Source organism: Urocitellus parryii, chromosome 8, assembly GCF_045843805.1.
Source record: "Urocitellus parryii isolate mUroPar1 chromosome 8, mUroPar1.hap1, whole genome shotgun sequence".
NCBI classification, from domain to species: Eukaryota; Metazoa; Chordata; class Mammalia; order Rodentia; family Sciuridae; genus Urocitellus; species Urocitellus parryii.
The window spans coordinates 25,991,976-26,009,337 of record NC_135538.1 but is presented as its reverse complement, the minus strand read 5'-3'; the positions used below and the strand labels follow the sequence as shown (position 1 = coordinate 26,009,337).

The following is a 17,362-nucleotide window of genomic DNA, read 5'->3' as shown; positions in this document are numbered from 1 at the left end:
CATTCCTGAATGGGAGGGGCATGGGAGCTATGGAGAGTGGTTTGGGTCCCTGAGCTCCTCTCAAGTATGATGCTCTTGTTAGTGTACTCTCACAGGATAACCCACACTAGAGCACAGTGAAACCCACCAATGAACTGCTCCAACAACAGAAATCAAAGAGCATAACTGGGGGATGGTGTTGTGGCTCAGAGGTACAATTTTTGCCTAGCATGGGTGAGACACTGGGTTCAATCCTCAGCACCACATAAAAATAAATACATAAATAAAAATAAAGGTATTGTGTCCACCTACAATTAAAAAAAATTTAAAAAGTATAACTGGTTAAGGACACCAAATTTTGCTTCTTGATAAACATGCCTACAGCTGACCATGTTAGTAACCCCAGTAAAAATGAAGAACTATCTTTTACCTTGCATGCTGATCAATTTCTCTCCAATCAAAAAGAAAAACTTACTTCTACCTAGTATTTAAATGTTTCTTTCCCCTCTACTTAAAGACACCTTGTGCCACACTCATGTTTCCCTAAGAGACAAAACAAAAACTTATTTCTCTCACATTGCCCAAATATGCCTGGCACAAAATACTAAACAAGTTTAAAAAGAGAATCATAAGAAGAAGATAATGCCAAGTGAAGTTAGCCAATCCCAAAAAATCAAATGCCGAATGTTTTCTGATATAAGGAGGCTGATTCATAGCAGGGTTTGGGAGGGGGAGCATGGGAGGATTAGATGAACTCTAGATAGGGCAAAGGGGTGGGACAGGAAGGGAGGGGGCATGAGGGTAAAAAAGATGGTGGAATGAGATGGACATCATTACTCTAAGTACATGTATGAAGTCACGAATGGTGTGAATATACTTTACATACAACCAAAGATATGAAAAATTGTGTTCTATATGTGTAATATGAATTATAATGCATTCTGCTGTCATAACAAATTAGAATAAAAAATTTAAAAAACTACATGCTTTGTAAAATGAAGAAAATAAAAGGAGCTATAATTTCAAAACAAAACAAAGAACCATAATATGATTCTTCGCAAAGGAGCGAAAATTCAATGTTTATTTTTCCCATACTGATTATGAACGACTCCATCCAGTAACTTGATGGTTCCCAATATTGGTCTGAGAGAGACAGTGGGAAATAATCACATCAGGAGGAAAATTTTACTGTGAACGTGATGTGCACTTGAAAAGTCTGGAGTGGGGTCAAAGTCTTATCTAGGACTTATTAAAGAGGCTTAACTGTTTAACAAAGCACATATATGCATATATGAAAACTCTCCCCATCTCCATTTTAACACAGGCTCTATGAACAAATTCGTGATCTCAGCTTCTTCCTCTTCAATGATGCACTGCTTGTTTCTAGCCGGGGCATATCTCACACTCCATTTGAAAGGACTTCAAAAACAACCTACCAGTTCATTGCATCAGTGGCCCTTCACAGGTTACTGATAGAAGATATTCCAGATTCCAAGTGTATGTATTTATTCCTTTAAGAGCAAATATCTTTATAAAGTTCATCAACTATTAAAACAGAAAAGGACTGTTTTCCTTTTAGCAGGAAAAAGATTGGAGTTAGTTACAATTTGCTAGCTTGCAAATAATTCCCTAAACATTAGAATTTTGTTAAACTTTCATCTATCTCTAAAATAGCAAAAAAAAAAAAAAAAAAAAGGGAATGTTGGCATTATCAGACAAGTCCCCTAGATACCAGGAACAGAGCTTTCAAAATCACAAAGAGAGGCAAGACCCCACATCATCCTGAATTCTTTTGAGAGTTTTGAGTTCAGAGCTAGAGTTCTTAACCACTATGCTGTAATGTCTGAAGACGTTAGAGACTTAAAATACTACTTTAGATTTTCCTCTATTACTTCTTTATTCTATTAGGACTACATAGCTATTACAAACTTGTATTGTACCTTTTCTTCCTAAAATTCCCATTGAAGTTGGGAGTTTTTCTATAAAGGAATTAACAAAATTGCATAGGCTGCTTAGTAATTTGAATATTTTATCTATACTAATTCCAGTGGAAATCACAAAAAAGAAATCTTACTTAACCTGTTATGCCTACTTTCAGTTATCATCCTGCATTCTACTTCTCAAGCTTAAAAGGACCAATCTCTTTCCTATACTTATTAGGCCAATTTAAATGTAACTCTCCCATTCCAATATTTTCCAATGAATGTAAAGAGAGGAGTTAATGTTAAAGCAGGAATCAAGATCTTAGAGAAGAAATTAACCTGAATAAAAAAAACTATTTCTCAATAGCTTCAGCCCCATTCTAAATCTGAGCCTTAGGGAAAAAAGAATGCCAAGTGTAGGAATAAATATTTCTACCTAGAAAGTATCTGAAGGTAAAAAGGGTTAGCTACCCATAATCATAGTGCATGGTTACTGTATGAAACATGTTTCTTTTCTTCAGTTCATTTCCTTTCATGATAATCAGCTATACTCTGACACTGTTATGTAACCTAACAGTGGGCAGGCACTGAATTAAGTACAGTACCTGGCTTTGTCACTGGCACCTCATAACAAAGTTGTCTAGGTCTAGCTCTCAGCATGTCTAATTAGTATTAGTAAAGATCTTTATCAATTCTAGTTCTTTATGGAGTGACTGAGATTAAGGAATTAAAGAATACCACATCATCTACCATTTAGTCTTTCAAATAATTGCTAATTATAAAGATTATTTTAGATTATGACATATTTAATCATTAATTTCAGGAAGTTATATTCTAAACTAGGCTTGTGTTTGTGTTGAACCCTTAATTTTAGGTTTCAAAGAATTCTTAAAGATGACTTGGTCCTTGAAATTTAAAACATTTTCTCTTTTTGTTACTGTAAAGAATAATTTGTGTACCTCAAATGCTTTCACAGATGTCAAGAATGCATTTATTCTTCAAGGTCCAAAATGTGAATGGATTTGTGCTACTGAGGTGGAGGATGACAAATTCCTATGGTTGTCAGTACTCCAAAATGCGATCAAAAGCAGTATGGACAAGTGAGACTGGACTTGGAAGAAAACATCAGGGGTGCCAATTCTCCCTGGCAAAGACGGACAATGTTGTTCTTTTGTTCCAGGGTATCAGTAAGAAGCAGAATGATTATCTGTTGTGGATGATGAGAAGATGAGAACCACAAGGTTCCTTCCAACTTTTGAACTTCATTATCTATAATAAAGTTTTGTGAGGCTGGGGATAGCTTAGAGTGCTTGCCTCTCATGCACAAGGTCTGGATTCAATCCCCAGTACCACCACCCCCACAAAAAAAAAAAAAAATAGGCTTTTATAACACAGTCATGTATAACATAAGAACAATCAGTCTAAAATTTTGAACCATTTCTTTTGGTAGTTATTTTTCCTGGACATTATTTAAAATAATTTGACTGATATAATGAGTCCTAAGAGAGCAAGCATATTGTGCAAAGTTTTTTTTAATCATCTAAAGAAAAAACACTAGAATGAAAAGTTTAAATGACCATTCTAAAAAGCTTAATTTGTTGATTTGCAATCTTTAAAATTTTCATAGAACAATTACTGATTAAAAATACATAAGAAATATAAGTGACAACTTTCTAAAACACTTGTCAATTACATCCTTAATATGAATGTAATCCTCTAGCAAACATAAAAAAGTACCATTACAAAGCACTAGATTTTTTTGTATTTAGTTTTTTTTTGCTGCAAAACTTAGAATATCCAAATAAGGAGGTTTAAAAATACTGTTGATATTGTCAAATTAGAAGGCCACTGAAAAACAAGCCATTTTTAAGAAACAAAAATAGATGGAAACCTAGTGAAACTGCCTGTAATGGGACTTAGCTTAATAAAAACAAATAAATTAAGACAGCTCTGTTTAAAACAAAGAAACAGCAAAATAGAAGTTTCCTGGGCCTTTAAAGCCTTTATTAGCATGTTTAGCTAATAAAGGTTATAACTTGGGGCCACCTGGAAACTTTAGCTGATGTATACAGTAGTAATATTTATGTCTACTTAATGATAAATGAAAGTTATATAATCTTGGAAGCTTTAGTTGCCAAATTCCTTTTTGCTTGATAAAGTAATAAAATTTACTAGTATAGTTTAGGATTTTTATCCTGGGTTAAACAATGAAACTAATTCCTTCTAATTCTTAAAATTTAAAATTCTTATTAAAAATATACAAAAGTTAAAATACGTATGTACTGTTTTGTTAGTGTGAAATCACACTTCTGATTCAATTATGATATAGCCCTGTAGTTTAACATCTATGATCCGACAGAATAAAGAGAATATCTGTTGTTAGCAAGAATGCAAATTTACACATATGATCCCAATATATGATATAAAACAAATTGTAAGATAGTATATTATCCCAAATAGGGTATACTCCAGAAACCTGTAATAGGAAAAACCTATCTATATGGCAAAAAGAACAAGTGACAAGATAGTGAAAGGTAAACAAGAAATCTTAAGGAATTTCCATTTCTTCTATAACTGATATCCTTGGAAATTTAGAAGCACATTAATTTAAAATAATCTCAGTAATAACTTCTAAAAAAGTTGACAGTATCAATCATGTAAAATAGACACGGCGATGTTTCTGAATGGGCAGTATTTATGGATTGGTTTCAGAGTTTTCCTTTACCTTGAAGGGACAATTTAAAAGGCCCATCTTCATAGACAGCTCATAAGTTTCTATGATTGCTGCTGAAAGATTTTAAGTCTCTGATGAACTGGTCAAAATATGACAAGGAAAACTATTACCTGACCCCCAAACTGATATGTAAACATTGCTTGAAGAATCACCTGGGTATTTAAGAAAGTAGAATATTGCAGATAGAAGGACTCCACTCAGTAAATTAGCTTCTGGTAAAAACTATCTTATCCAACATAGTTCTTTGAAGTAAAAATTAAATAGAAAACTCATTTTAAAGGTTTTTTTTTTTTAACAGAATATAGATGTTTTATATAAAATATTAAACCTAAAAGAATAAATCAAGTTTATTTTTGTTTTCCTTATTGCAAAGGTTTCTGAGTATTTGCTTGAGCCCATACTGTCAATCAAATCTGTATGTGGTTTTGCCATATAAATATGATGGACCAATATTATATTTTCCTGATGCTGCAAAAGAGCAGAGGTGGGATATGCCAACAAACACAATATATCCTCCAGAAAAAGTCATCCTGACCCTTTTATTGTTGAAATTAAAAAAAAAAAAAGAGATACTTAAATACAATGGTGAACATATAGGGCAAAACAGAATCATAAAATTTAATTTTGAATTAAGCAGTGAGCTGAATATTTGGGCCTCCAAATTGGCTTTGAACCCAAAACCGCTTAAAAATGGGGTATGTTCACAGTTAACGGCAATTGGCTTATAGGTGAGAGAATGGTCGAAGTTGTTCCAGTTGAACTTCCAGGGAAATTCTCTCCTCAAGAACATCCTGAAAAAGACATCAAGTCCAACTTATGTTCAAAAATATATAAAAACAAAGACACATTTAACAACTCTGAAAACAATTTGCTTTTGTCAAGGAGACTAATGGACAACTATTCATATTTTGAAAGTATACATCACTTTAGAAAGGTAGTTTCTTCATACATTGAAAATATGATCATAGTAACTTAAATCTTTCTTACTATGTAAATCAGATAATAAAATGTTTTTAAGCCAATTATAAGGAAAGTTAACATTTGCAAAGAATGGGTATTTCTATAAAAATTTTATATAAAGCCAGCCTCCTGAATAAACTATAGATGAATTAGTTAACACAGATTATTTTCCCTAGTGATGTCATTCAGTTATAGCAACTTCTGGATCCCATTTTGAGTTTTGGTCCTCAAAGGAAAAATTCATTTTGCACCCAGATTTTTTAATTACTGTTGATTCTGAGGAGTCTTTTCAAGTAGCCACAAATTCTAATTTTTTCTTCTTCTCTGGAACCTTAGGTAGAATTCTCAGGTTCCATCCCAAACCTACTAAATCAGAATTTGCATTTTAATACAACCCTAGATTATTTATATATACATTAAAGTTTATAAACCACTGGTTTATAAGACATGAGGGCTTAATAATGTGAGTGAACAATAAGTGATTCTGAGTATAATTATTTTATTCATTCAAATAAATCATAGTGCATAATGGGAAAAACCCCTCATTCATCTCAAGTATTGGATAACAGTGGAACACATTATATGGAAATACCATTTTTATTTGAGGTCTGTCTTTTCTATTTCTACATGTAAGATAATCTAAATTTTTTCCACCCCTTGTCATCTTTGAGTTCCTTTAATATAATCTGAGTTGTTTTTGGTAAAAAGATAAACTAACAGCAGTCAAATCATCTCAGAATTGAGTTTCAAAAATTTCTTTTACTACTAAAAAATCCAATGGCTAATACAACATTTTAGATATACATTTCTCTTGATATGAGGGAGATTTCATGCAAGCATAAAACCTATTGGATTCTCTTTAACTTCCTCCACAACTCTGGGCCTATGGAAATTCCCAAATAATGAATCACAAACTATATTACCTTTAATTGTTGTTGCAATTCACTATTCAATCTGGCCAAAACTGTGTTGGTTTCCTTATTGCGTCTAATTGATGCCTGAATAGCTTTCTTATCTTTTCCAATGGATCTGAGGAAGTAAAGAGGACAAAAACCAAAACCTTTATTTCTTTAACCTGAATTCATTGTTCCCTGATCTATTTTTGAGCATGGAAAGAACAGGGAACATCTTTTTCCTTATTAACACAGCTCAAAACCTTACTTAGTCAGTTTCAATGGTCAACTAAAAACATATAAGCTTCAGAAGCTTTTGTTTATTTTTGCTATTGTTTTAATTACTGAAAATACCAAGATTTTTTTTTCTGTTTTCCATCTTTTTCCTTAGCATCATACTGGTGATTGAATCCAGGGTGTGCTCTCCCACTGAATCACATTTCCACCCCCCACCTTTAAATATTTTTTTAGTCGTCTATGAACTTTCATTTTATTTATTTATCTATTTATTTGTGTGGTACTGAGAATCAAACCTAGTGCCTCCACATACTAGGAAAGTGCTCTACCACTGAGCCACAACTCTAGCCCTTTCGACTTTTGTTTTTAAAAATAGGGTCTTGTTACAAAACGGCTACCCCTGAACTTGTGATCCTTGGCCTCCCAAGTAGCTGGGATTACAGGTATGAGCCACTGCACTCGGCAAGAATCCCAAGTTTAAAGTTAAACAGTCTAGGGCAGGCCCCGGCAAACTTTTTCTGTAAACAGACTTATTTTAGGCTTTAAGGGCATATAGTTTCTGTTGTATACTCTATTTTTCCCCCTTTTCCCTTCTATTCTCTTTTTACAAGGATATAAAAACCACTCTTAATTCATGGGTTATACAAAAATAGGCCATGGTCTGAATTTGCCACCTGAGTTTCAGTCTGCCAAACCCTGATCTAAAACAACCACAATTAAAATATTAGTTTCATTCTACATTATCGTTTTTAAAAAACTCCCACCCCAGAGTTTAAAATAGGGTGTTAAAATGGAATTGGAATTGAATTTAATAATAATAATGGGGGAAAAACGTGGGAAGAATAGTCTACTTACTCAGGAGTGAAAAACTAAAAACTGAGAATTAGTCTGACCATTAATTTCTTTCAGTTTGGTGTTTTATTATTGTGCTTTTTGTTCTTAGTAATTAAATTTTTAGGAATAATGCTGATTACCTGGGAATAGAAGGTTGTGATGCAAGAACAGCAGCCAAGACACCTGTCTTTTGTGTGTGTTCATCGACATCTGGCCTTAATTCATCTTCTGATTTTAATCTTCTTCGAACAGGTTTAGGTGGTGGAGCAAGCGGTGTTGTGCCTTTGCTCTGGAAGACAAGAAATCCACTAATAATGGATATTTCCTGAAGGCGTTCATGGTTAGCTAGCACTTTGCCAACCCTGTTTGCTTTCTTTAAGCTACTTGCTCTTAAAACAATTAAAAGTTGGCTGTCCTACTTTAAAATAATTCATCTAATTGTCAGCAGCTAACTTAAAGTGCAACAGGAAAGGATGCTTCTAGTTGATCCCACAATCACGAATATATCTACAATAACAATTTTTTTTAAATAGAGTAAAATAAGCTCCTTGGAGTCCAAATCTGATAAAAGACTGTAAAAGTCAGTTTTAACATAAATATGATACATATTCAACATATATCAATTCAATAAAGAAAATCTCCAAAAATATTCATTTTCAACATAGGAAATCCTATTCAAAAATACTAAAATATATCATCTTTAAGAATAAAATAATTTATCATGAACATGCAGAAGGCTACATAATTATTAAAAACCACTAAAATGCACAGTAATTATAACTCTTGAAAATGAGTGGACACTTTTTTGGGGATTGTGAATCTGCCTCCAATAGAATCAATTAACACTAGAGTATTTCAATGTTTAGTATAACTTGATTAAGTAAATAAATAAAAACAAGAGTCAACTGTCATCTCTTAAGTGCTTTTTAAAATTTGTTGTGATAAATTGACAAAAAATAAAATTATTTAAAAATATCACAGAAGTACTAACATAGTAAAAAATTAAGTGTCCAAAAAGCAGAATTTAAGCATTTTATAGCAAAACATCCTGTTTTAAATAACTTGGACATATACGAATAATAAAAGGAAAAAAAAAGTTACCAAAATTGTTCTCTCGAGCGGAATGAATGAATTTACAATTTGAAATGCACAAGGGAGAAGAATTTACAAGAGGAATGGAGAAAGATATTAGAAAGCAAATATAATAAAATATTAATGATATAATCAACATGGGGTTTATTGATAAACAATGTAAATTTCTTTCTCTATAATACTTTTTGCATACCACATTGGCAGGAATACTAGCAGCTGTCTTTTCTTCTATTTTACTATCCGTTTTGGCAACTCGAAGAGAACTTGCAGGATCAGAAGCTTTTTCAACCTAGAGATGAACACATTACCATTTTAACAATATATAATATATAATTATGCACAAATATAGAATATGTAACAAATCAGAGTAAAACTTCAAGAAAATATTTTGATAAGAAAACTGAGAGCTCAGAGATGAGAAGGAACTTGGAAATACCACATTAAATGTCCTTTCTCTAGTACTAAAAGGAAGCAAAGGGGAAAGGTCAACATCCATGAAGGAGGGAAGGGTGAATAAGGATGCAGCCATTGTACTGAACATCTAGGTGGTGGCTGGAAAGTTCTTCGGTTGGGGAGGGAATTCACCCACCCAGGGATGTGAGTACCAGTACTCTGACACATCTGCACTTGCCCTCAGACCTGCTCCTGTCTTCCTCTGTGCAGCCCTTTCACCTAATGGCCAGGCACAAAGTTATATGTTGGAATTAGTGACCAGTAGGAAATTTTCCACAGATAAAATCTATAGGAAACCTTTATCTAAGCCATGCTAGTCAAATAAACATGGCTTTTGAATCTGACAGAAAGGCTCAACATGGGTTAAAACAACAATTAGGATAGAGATTTCAGAATTCTTCTAGTCCCTCCTACTTCATATTTATACCTATTGGTTTGAGACATTCCTAGTAATGCTCCTTGCCACTAGAACTATAACAGTCTCCTAGAATGCAATCTGCGAAGATCACATTTTGGCATTATATGGTTTGTAAGTTTGCCTAACTAAGGTGACTGGGTATATGTTATAGTAACCATGGCCTCTTCTCTCTTGGAAATCTTCACTAAATCATACAATCAGATGCTCAGTATTGAACCTCCAGAGAAATGTTTCATCCAGGACCAGCTAGTTGTGTTTGTGTCTTTTCATACCATACCAGATTCAGATTCTTAGCATTATACTGCAACAAGCAGGTATTAAGAGGGCAAGAAAAAAGTTGAGAAACACTGACCCAGTGAATATGAATCCTCCCAAAGAGGCAGCAGCACATATTTTACTCAATGGTGTGCCATCTACTATTTGCCTTATCAGGAGTTCTTGTTCACAGAGAGGCTTTAAGAGAATGACACGGGAAGAGAATCCATGAATTAGGTAAGCCTTTGAAAACTGACCGGCAAGACTTCTGAATGTTTCTCAGCTTCATCATCTTGTTCTTCATTTACATTTGATGCAGCAAATACTTCAAATTGGCTGAAATCTGCAAAATTTGGTTGCTCTGGTATCTGCTGAGGTGAGGTACTAGTGTGAGTCATTAGGCCATCGGCATCCACTGGACGATGTACAGTGGGACCAGGAGCCTGGACAATGGTTTAGAACAGAGAAACATACATTTTTTTTTTGGGGGGGGGATATCAATACCATAGAACAGCCTACTTTTTCTTTGAAAATATGTTGTAAAATATATTACAATACAACATATTAGCTGTATTTTAATATATTTTAAACTGTGTTATAATAAATATGTATATTATCTGTAAATTCATGGTGTATATTACTATGACATTTAGTTATAAGTAAGTCTTCATAAGTGAAAAACAGACACTCAAAAGCTCCAATAAAAATACTTTTTCAAAGTATTTTTATTAGAATGTTTTTTATTCATCTGAAGAATTTTATAAATTGTACATTTGAATTTTATAATTTTATATACACTTTTCAAATGTACAATTTATAGGATCCTATTGTCCCTTTCCCCACTATTGGTTTTTTTTTTTTCCCCCAATACTGGGACAGAAATTAGTTGTCAGTCAGAACACATGGATACCAGTACCACAAAGTTTTTATTTAAAAAACTTAAAAGTACATTACAGGAGAGGAGAGGGTTTGGCCCTACCCAACTCCTCTTCTTGCAGTTTTTTAGAAAGTATTTTTTTAGTTGTAGATGGACACAATATCTTTATTTTTTATGGTGGTGCTGGGAATTGAACCCAGTGCCTCACACATGCTAGGCAAGTGCTCTACCACTGAGTCACAACTCTAGCCCCGTATTTTTTTTTCCTTAATTGGGATACTGCACAATAGTTTACACCTTTAAAAAGTTACTTTTAAAAATGCTTCCTTATGTTTCTTTAAAAGGTCATTATTATTATTATTATTTTTAAAAGGTCATTATTTTTGAAGTGCAAAAGAATTAGTTTCCCAAGAGGTCAAGTGCACTTCCCACTTCTTTTCAATCTGTCCTACACCACACCAATGATACTAAAATATTCAGTATAAAAATATACTTATTGAGTATCTACTTTGTGCCAGGAACTATGGATATAATAGGGAAGAAAACAAATAAGGCTCATCCACTAATAAAGGTGACAGTCCAGTACAGGATAAGAGATAATAAGCAAGCAAGGAATTAAAACATGCTTCAGGAATATATCAGATGTCTCTTTCCTATTTACCCTTTAAAATTTTTCCATCACTTAGAAGATACTCTGCCTCCTCCCTTCCTCTCTAGTTTCATTTTTTCATTATCCCACATGTCCACCCCAGTTATAGTGAACTAACTGGTTTTCCCCCCAAAGAAAGCCAGGCTACTGCACATGTCCTCTCCCCAGTAAATACTACTGTATCTTTCAAGTCCCTCTTCAAAACTTTCTTCCTTCATTTTACTTTACCTTCTCAATGTTAATCTTGATTTTACTAGCCACTAAGTCTGTTCCAAAGCATTTTATAAATATATCTACTGCAGCATTTCAATTCTCCCTGAAAGGATTGCAGAGGTCTTTAACACTTCTTTCACTGATGTAAGAACACATCCAGAAAGATGCAGTGGGATTACTCTTGTAAATGCCAGACTCCAGAATATTAATGGACAGACAGCTCCCATCTCCTAAAATCTATTGTTCTTTCTCCTAAGCCCTCCTTTATCAAGATATATTACTTGCTTCACTTTTAAGTTTATTAAATTGCTTTATTCATAGGATTATTAATTTTTTCCAACATTTTTTCATTATAAAAAGTGTACAATGAGTAATATTCTGTATATGCATTTTTATTTTTTCTCTTTCTACATTTTTATTGGTACATTACAGCTGTACATAATGATGTGATTTCTTATTGTATGTTCGTATATACATACAATCTAACAATATAATTTGGCCAATATCACTCCCTAGCATCTCTCCCCACTCCCTTCCTTCTACACATGGTCCCTTTACTCTACTGATCTCCCTTGGATTTTCATGAGACACCCCCATCAACACCACCTTTCTTTTCCTTTTCCTCTCTAGCTTCCACATATGAGAGAAAACATACAATCCTTGGCCTTCTGAGTTTGGCTTACTTTACTTGACATAATGGTCTCCAGTTCCATCCACTTTCCTACAAATGACATAATTTCATTTTTCTTTATGGCTGATGACTAAAACTCCTTGATGTCTATATACCACATTTTTCTTTATCCATTGATGAACAACCAGGCTATTGTGAATTGTGCTGCTATAAACATGGGTATACAACTTTAATTCTTTTTTTTTTTCAGTACAGACACATTTTTTTCAAATATTTTCAATTTATGATTAATTGAATCCATAGATGCAGTACAGATGGATACAAAGGGCTGATTGTATTTTTTTTGCACCTAAACTGACATTATTTTTATGTACAGTTCATTAGCTCAAGTGGCTGGAGAACCATACCATAAACTTAGGCCTTTATATAAGCAAATTAATGAGTCTGTATTCTGTGGGCAGAAAATTACCTACATGTAGACACAGTGTACTATCTGGCATTTGTATGACTTCTTCAGGATAAGTTCTGAGGAGTAGTATAGCTGGTCATACCGCAGTTCCATGCCTAGTCTTTTTTTTTCCTTTGGTGCTGGGGATTAAGCCCAGGGGTTTTGTATACGCGAGGCAAGCATTTTACCAACTGAGCTATATCCCAAACCCTCATGCCTAGTCTTCTGAGGAAACTCCAGAGTGATTTCCATAATGGTTGTTCTAATTTACAATCCCACAAAGATATAAAATTATTCCTTTTTCTCACATCCTCTCCAACACTTACAAAATCTCAGTGTAGTTTTGATTTGCATTTCTATAATTGCTAATGATATTCAACATTTTTTCATATATTTGTTGTCATTTATATTTCTTTTGAAAATGTCATTTGGTTCATTTGTCCATTTATTAATAGGGCTATTTGATTTTTTGGCATTTGAGTTCTTCATAATTTCTAGATATTAATCCTCTGTTAAAAACAGTAGCTAGCAAAAACTTTCTCCCAGTTCACATTCCTAGTTGTTTCCTTTGCTGTGAAGATTTTTAATTTGATGCTATCCCATTTATTAACTCTTGGTATTATTTTCTGAGATTTACAAAATAGTTTGTGCCTTTTGTAAAACAGAGTCCTACTGAGACAGTTGTTGCCTGTGCCTGTGTGCTGGACTGTTGACTCAAGTTTTCTTCTAGGAGGTACATAGTTTCTAGTCAAATTCCTAAGTCTTTGATCCATTTTGAGTTGACTTTTGTGCAGGGTGAGAGAAAAGGGTGGTCTAGTCTCATTCTTCTACACATGGATTACCAGTTTTCCCAGCACCATTCATTGAAAAGGGTCCAATGTATGTTTTTGGAATCTTTATCAAGGATAAGATGACTGTAGATGTGTGGTTTTTGTCTCTATATCTTCTATTCTGTGCCACTGGTTTATGTACATGTTTTTATGCTAGTACCATGCACTTTTTGTCACTATAGCTCTATAGTATAATTTGAAGTCTGATATTATGATGCCTCCAGCATTGCTTTTTTTTTGCTTTGGCTATTCTGGGAGTCTATTCTTCCAAATTAATTTTAGGACTGTGTTTTCTAGAACTGTGAAGAATGCCATTGGTATTTTGATGGGGATTGCATTGAATCTGTATATTGCTCTTTGTAGTATGGCCATTTTGACAATATTAATTCTGCCTATCCACGAGTGTGGGACATCTCTCCATGTTCTTATGTCTTCTTCAATTTCTTTCTTTTATGTTCTGTAGTTTTCATTGTAAAGAGGTCTTTCACCTTGTCAGATTTAGTCCTAGTTTTTTTTTTTTTTTTTTTTTTTTTTTGGCTATTATGAATGGAACAGTGTTCCTGATTTCTTTCTCAGCAAATTCACTGACTTCACTTTAAAGGATCTTTCAAGAAATAACCCAGATTATTATTGAAATCCTTTTCTTCCAAAATCCTCATCTTCACTGAATGAAATACTCATTAAGGATAATTATTAGGTGATTCCTGACCTTCCAAATAAATGTATAATAGAATTGCATATCCAACCGACAAACTGATCAGGAGGAAGTAATAGCCAACATTTAGTAATGAGTACCTTGGAGAATTACCTGTGAGGGCTGTGGTCTTGGAGGCACTGCAGGAGGTTGGGCAACAACTCCAGCCTGTTGTTGTCCTGTGTGAATATGCAAGTCTTCTTTTTAGCAAATATATAGTCACTTTGCTAATAGAAAAAACAGGCTGAATCAATGTGACCACATGATAAACATTTCTAAGAATGCTTGATAATTATAGAACGGTGAATACTATCTTGTACAACAGTCTATGTCACCCATTGGCCAAATCTCTTGACTTTTCCTCAGACCTTATTTCTCTTGGGAACTGCATTACATGAGAGACTCCTGATAAGCTCCTGTTTCCATACTAGAATATATTCTCATATTTTCCTGCTATATTTCTGACTGCTTGTTAGCTATCAGATACAAAAACTTCCAATTTTTCTTTTTAACACTTCACTCTACCATTTCTATGCAAATAATTCTAAACATTACATCGATCTTTCTTTGCTTGAAGATCCAGTGACCTGTTGATTATTTAGATTTTTCCTTACCATTTCAAACTCAAAATGACTAAAACATGACCTCAATACCCTTTGCCCATCATTTCTATTTCAATCAATGTAATAGCAATACTGTCAGTTGAAATTTTACCAAATTATGACTGTTCTTGCCCTTTCATTAGCCAAGTGAAGGCCTATTACTCTCCCACCCCTGATATCACTACATCTTCTTGAAATTTCCTAAGTTATACCTTAGGTTTCTATATGTATTATTTCCATTCAAACACACAAAAAGAGAGTTACTAAGAAAAAAACATCCCCTTTATTTGATGTATCTTTACATCCAGATTTTTTCTTCATAAAAATACAATAAATAAGACATATTAACAAGAGTGGAAATAAAATGTTGTATGTCTTGGATTAACTTTAAAATTAAATGATAATATATATTGTGCTTCTTTGGCCCCTACCTGTGGTGACTGTAAAGGTCCGATTCATATCTAAGGATGATGATCTAGAATGAGAGGGCTGTGGCCTTGGAGGGGGAGGTGGTGGTGCAGTGTTATCAGGAGAAGTTCCTGAATGAGACCTGCAAAATTCACCCCATAACAAATGGTCATGCTATTCATATTGGAAAATTTTTTAAGCATTCAAACTTGGCTAAGCAGCAAATGACCCTACTAGCATGACATTTTCTCAAGCAGTACCTATTTAAATATAACCATCGGTAAGGATAGCACTATTATATGTCCTAAACAAGTGGGTTTTTTTAATGTTGTAAAGTAAAACAATAAACAGTATTTTAAAAATTTGGAGAAGTTAGTTGTCAACATGATTTCAAGCTAAACTTGCAAACCATAGGCTGCTTTTCCCATTCAACTAAAGGTAATAATTAAAAAAATTAAAATTTTAATTTTAAAAAAAGAGAAACTCTACTATCAAACTTGTTTTATCTTCCAAACTTATTAAAAACCGGAGTCTGGTAAGCTGAGGTCAAACCTGGGTAAACTATCTGAGGTGCCCATTCTGTTTCACCAAAGACCATCTTACTTAAGAGCTCAACTCGCCCTAGAGATTCACTTCTTTGCTACTGAAGTCTTTGATACTTTCAGTCTTCTTCTGAAAAGGGTCCCCATGGATACTGGCAATCTGGTCTTCATATATATATAGGGATAAAAAGAATAAAACCAAGATGACTGAGAACTCTTAAGAAACACAGGAAGAACTATCTGAAAAATTGGAAAGGAAGCAAGCAGCCTTAATTTATGGGGAGAGAAATATGCTTCTGTTCTGAACAGCTTTTAGTGAATGGCAAAGTCCTCACAGACAAATCTCTTGCCATCTCCAACCCTATCCCACACGAATTGTTTGTGCCTAAGCTTTAATGTAACACAGAAGTTTAGGGTCAGGGGCCTGCACTGCTGGGCTGGGTTGGATGCTGTTTTAAAACACAGAATTCTTTTGGTACTTGTCATAACCTATTCATTTATTACTTTAGACTCTCACTGTTTCACTACAAAAAGGACTATATTAAGCTTCTATTGTGAAGAAGTTATCAGCTTTTAGAACTTCCACAAAATACATGAGGAAAAAAACAAAAATAGAATTTCATTGATTTTCTAATAAAGTTAGAAAGAATGAAAATTACTTGTCTTTTACATATTACCAAAAAGTAACCTAACAACTTTCAGAGAACAAAATAATGTGTATGTGGTTCCAAATGATTTTAAGTATTAAACTGCATCAAAATAAAAAAAATGCATTAAGATATTTTAACACTTTTAATTGGCAGAAATACTGACCTTTGACGAGTTACATTGCTCCCGATCTGTTCTGGGTCAGAAGTAAAAGAGTCTGAACTACTGTAACCATCTGCTGATAAATGGGATATGTCCTATTTAATAATAATCATTTCTTTACTTTTTGCTCTATCTAACCCACACAAATATAAGTGAGAGACTGTTTCAAATCAAAAATATTCAAAGACTGCTAATAGGTAACCGTTCATCCTAATGTTACTAACTGTAAAAAATTAAGATTCAATCAAATAAATCATGCATATGTATACAGCAAATCATTATCTAGAAACTTAATACTTAATGATACAGAATTATTCAAAATAAGTCACAAAATGTTATATATGTTACAATTCCATATTATATAAAAACAGAACTACAGATTGAGTATACCTTATTTGAAATGCTTGGGGCCATAAAAATTTGGTTTCCAATTTTTTGGATTCTGAAATATTTACATGTATATAATGAGATGTTTTAGGGATATTTAAAGACAAGATCTGTTTCATATACACCTTATACATACAGCCTATAGGTAATTATATATATTTTTTTAGTGTTCCTGTGCTTTGACTGTAAACTATCACATGAATTTAAGTGTCGAATTTCATACTTGTGGTGTCATGCTGGCAATCAAAAAGCTTGAGATTCTGAAACATTTCAGATTTTCGATTTTAAGATTAGGACTGCTCAACCTGTATTATACACACACAGAATGAGAACTAAAGTTGATGATGACTTTGTTAACCATGGTCATTTGTAAAATAGTGAGAGTATGAATAGTTATTTTGTTATTTATCTATTACATTTTTTTATCTATTACATTTTTGCAGTTAAATGTGAACTGCTTTGTAATGTAGAAAAGCCACTTTCAAAGAATAAAT

At 33.4% G+C, this 17,362-nt stretch overlaps 2 protein-coding genes across 8 annotated transcripts in view; one reads left to right on the top strand and one right to left on the bottom strand.

Moving 5' to 3' along the window:
• Ect2l (epithelial cell transforming 2 like) overlaps positions 1–3,005 on the top strand; it is a 71,346-nt gene extending 68,341 nt beyond the window's left edge. The window contains exons 19-20 of the mRNA XM_026391905.2: positions 1,304–1,476; positions 2,878–3,005. Coding sequence (XP_026247690.2) covers positions 1,304–1,476; positions 2,878–3,005 — 301 coding nt within the window. The remainder of the gene's footprint in view (positions 1–1,303; positions 1,477–2,877) is intronic.
• A 2,011-nt stretch (positions 3,006–5,016) lies between these two features.
• Reps1 (RALBP1 associated Eps domain containing 1) overlaps positions 5,017–17,362 on the bottom strand; it is a 76,750-nt gene continuing 64,404 nt past the window's right edge. For 4 of the 7 annotated variants that reach the window (XM_026391888.2, XM_026391891.2, XM_077801721.1 and 1 more), the window contains 8 exons: positions 16,485–16,554; positions 15,153–15,271; positions 14,234–14,298; positions 10,035–10,220; positions 8,845–8,940; positions 7,700–7,848; positions 6,519–6,624; positions 5,017–5,426 (listed from right to left, as the gene is read on the bottom strand). In XM_026391888.2, the coding sequence (XP_026247673.2) occupies positions 5,358–5,426; positions 6,519–6,624; positions 7,700–7,848; positions 8,845–8,940; positions 10,035–10,220; positions 14,234–14,298; positions 15,153–15,271; positions 16,485–16,554 (860 nt within the window). In that variant the 3' untranslated portion in view covers positions 5,017–5,357. Of the gene's footprint in view, positions 5,427–6,518; positions 6,625–7,699; positions 7,849–8,844; positions 8,941–10,034; positions 10,221–14,233; positions 14,299–15,152; positions 15,272–16,484; positions 16,558–17,362 lie in introns of all 7 variants that reach the window. The other 3 variants (XM_026391887.2, XM_026391890.2, XM_026391889.2) reach the window with 1 other exon arrangement.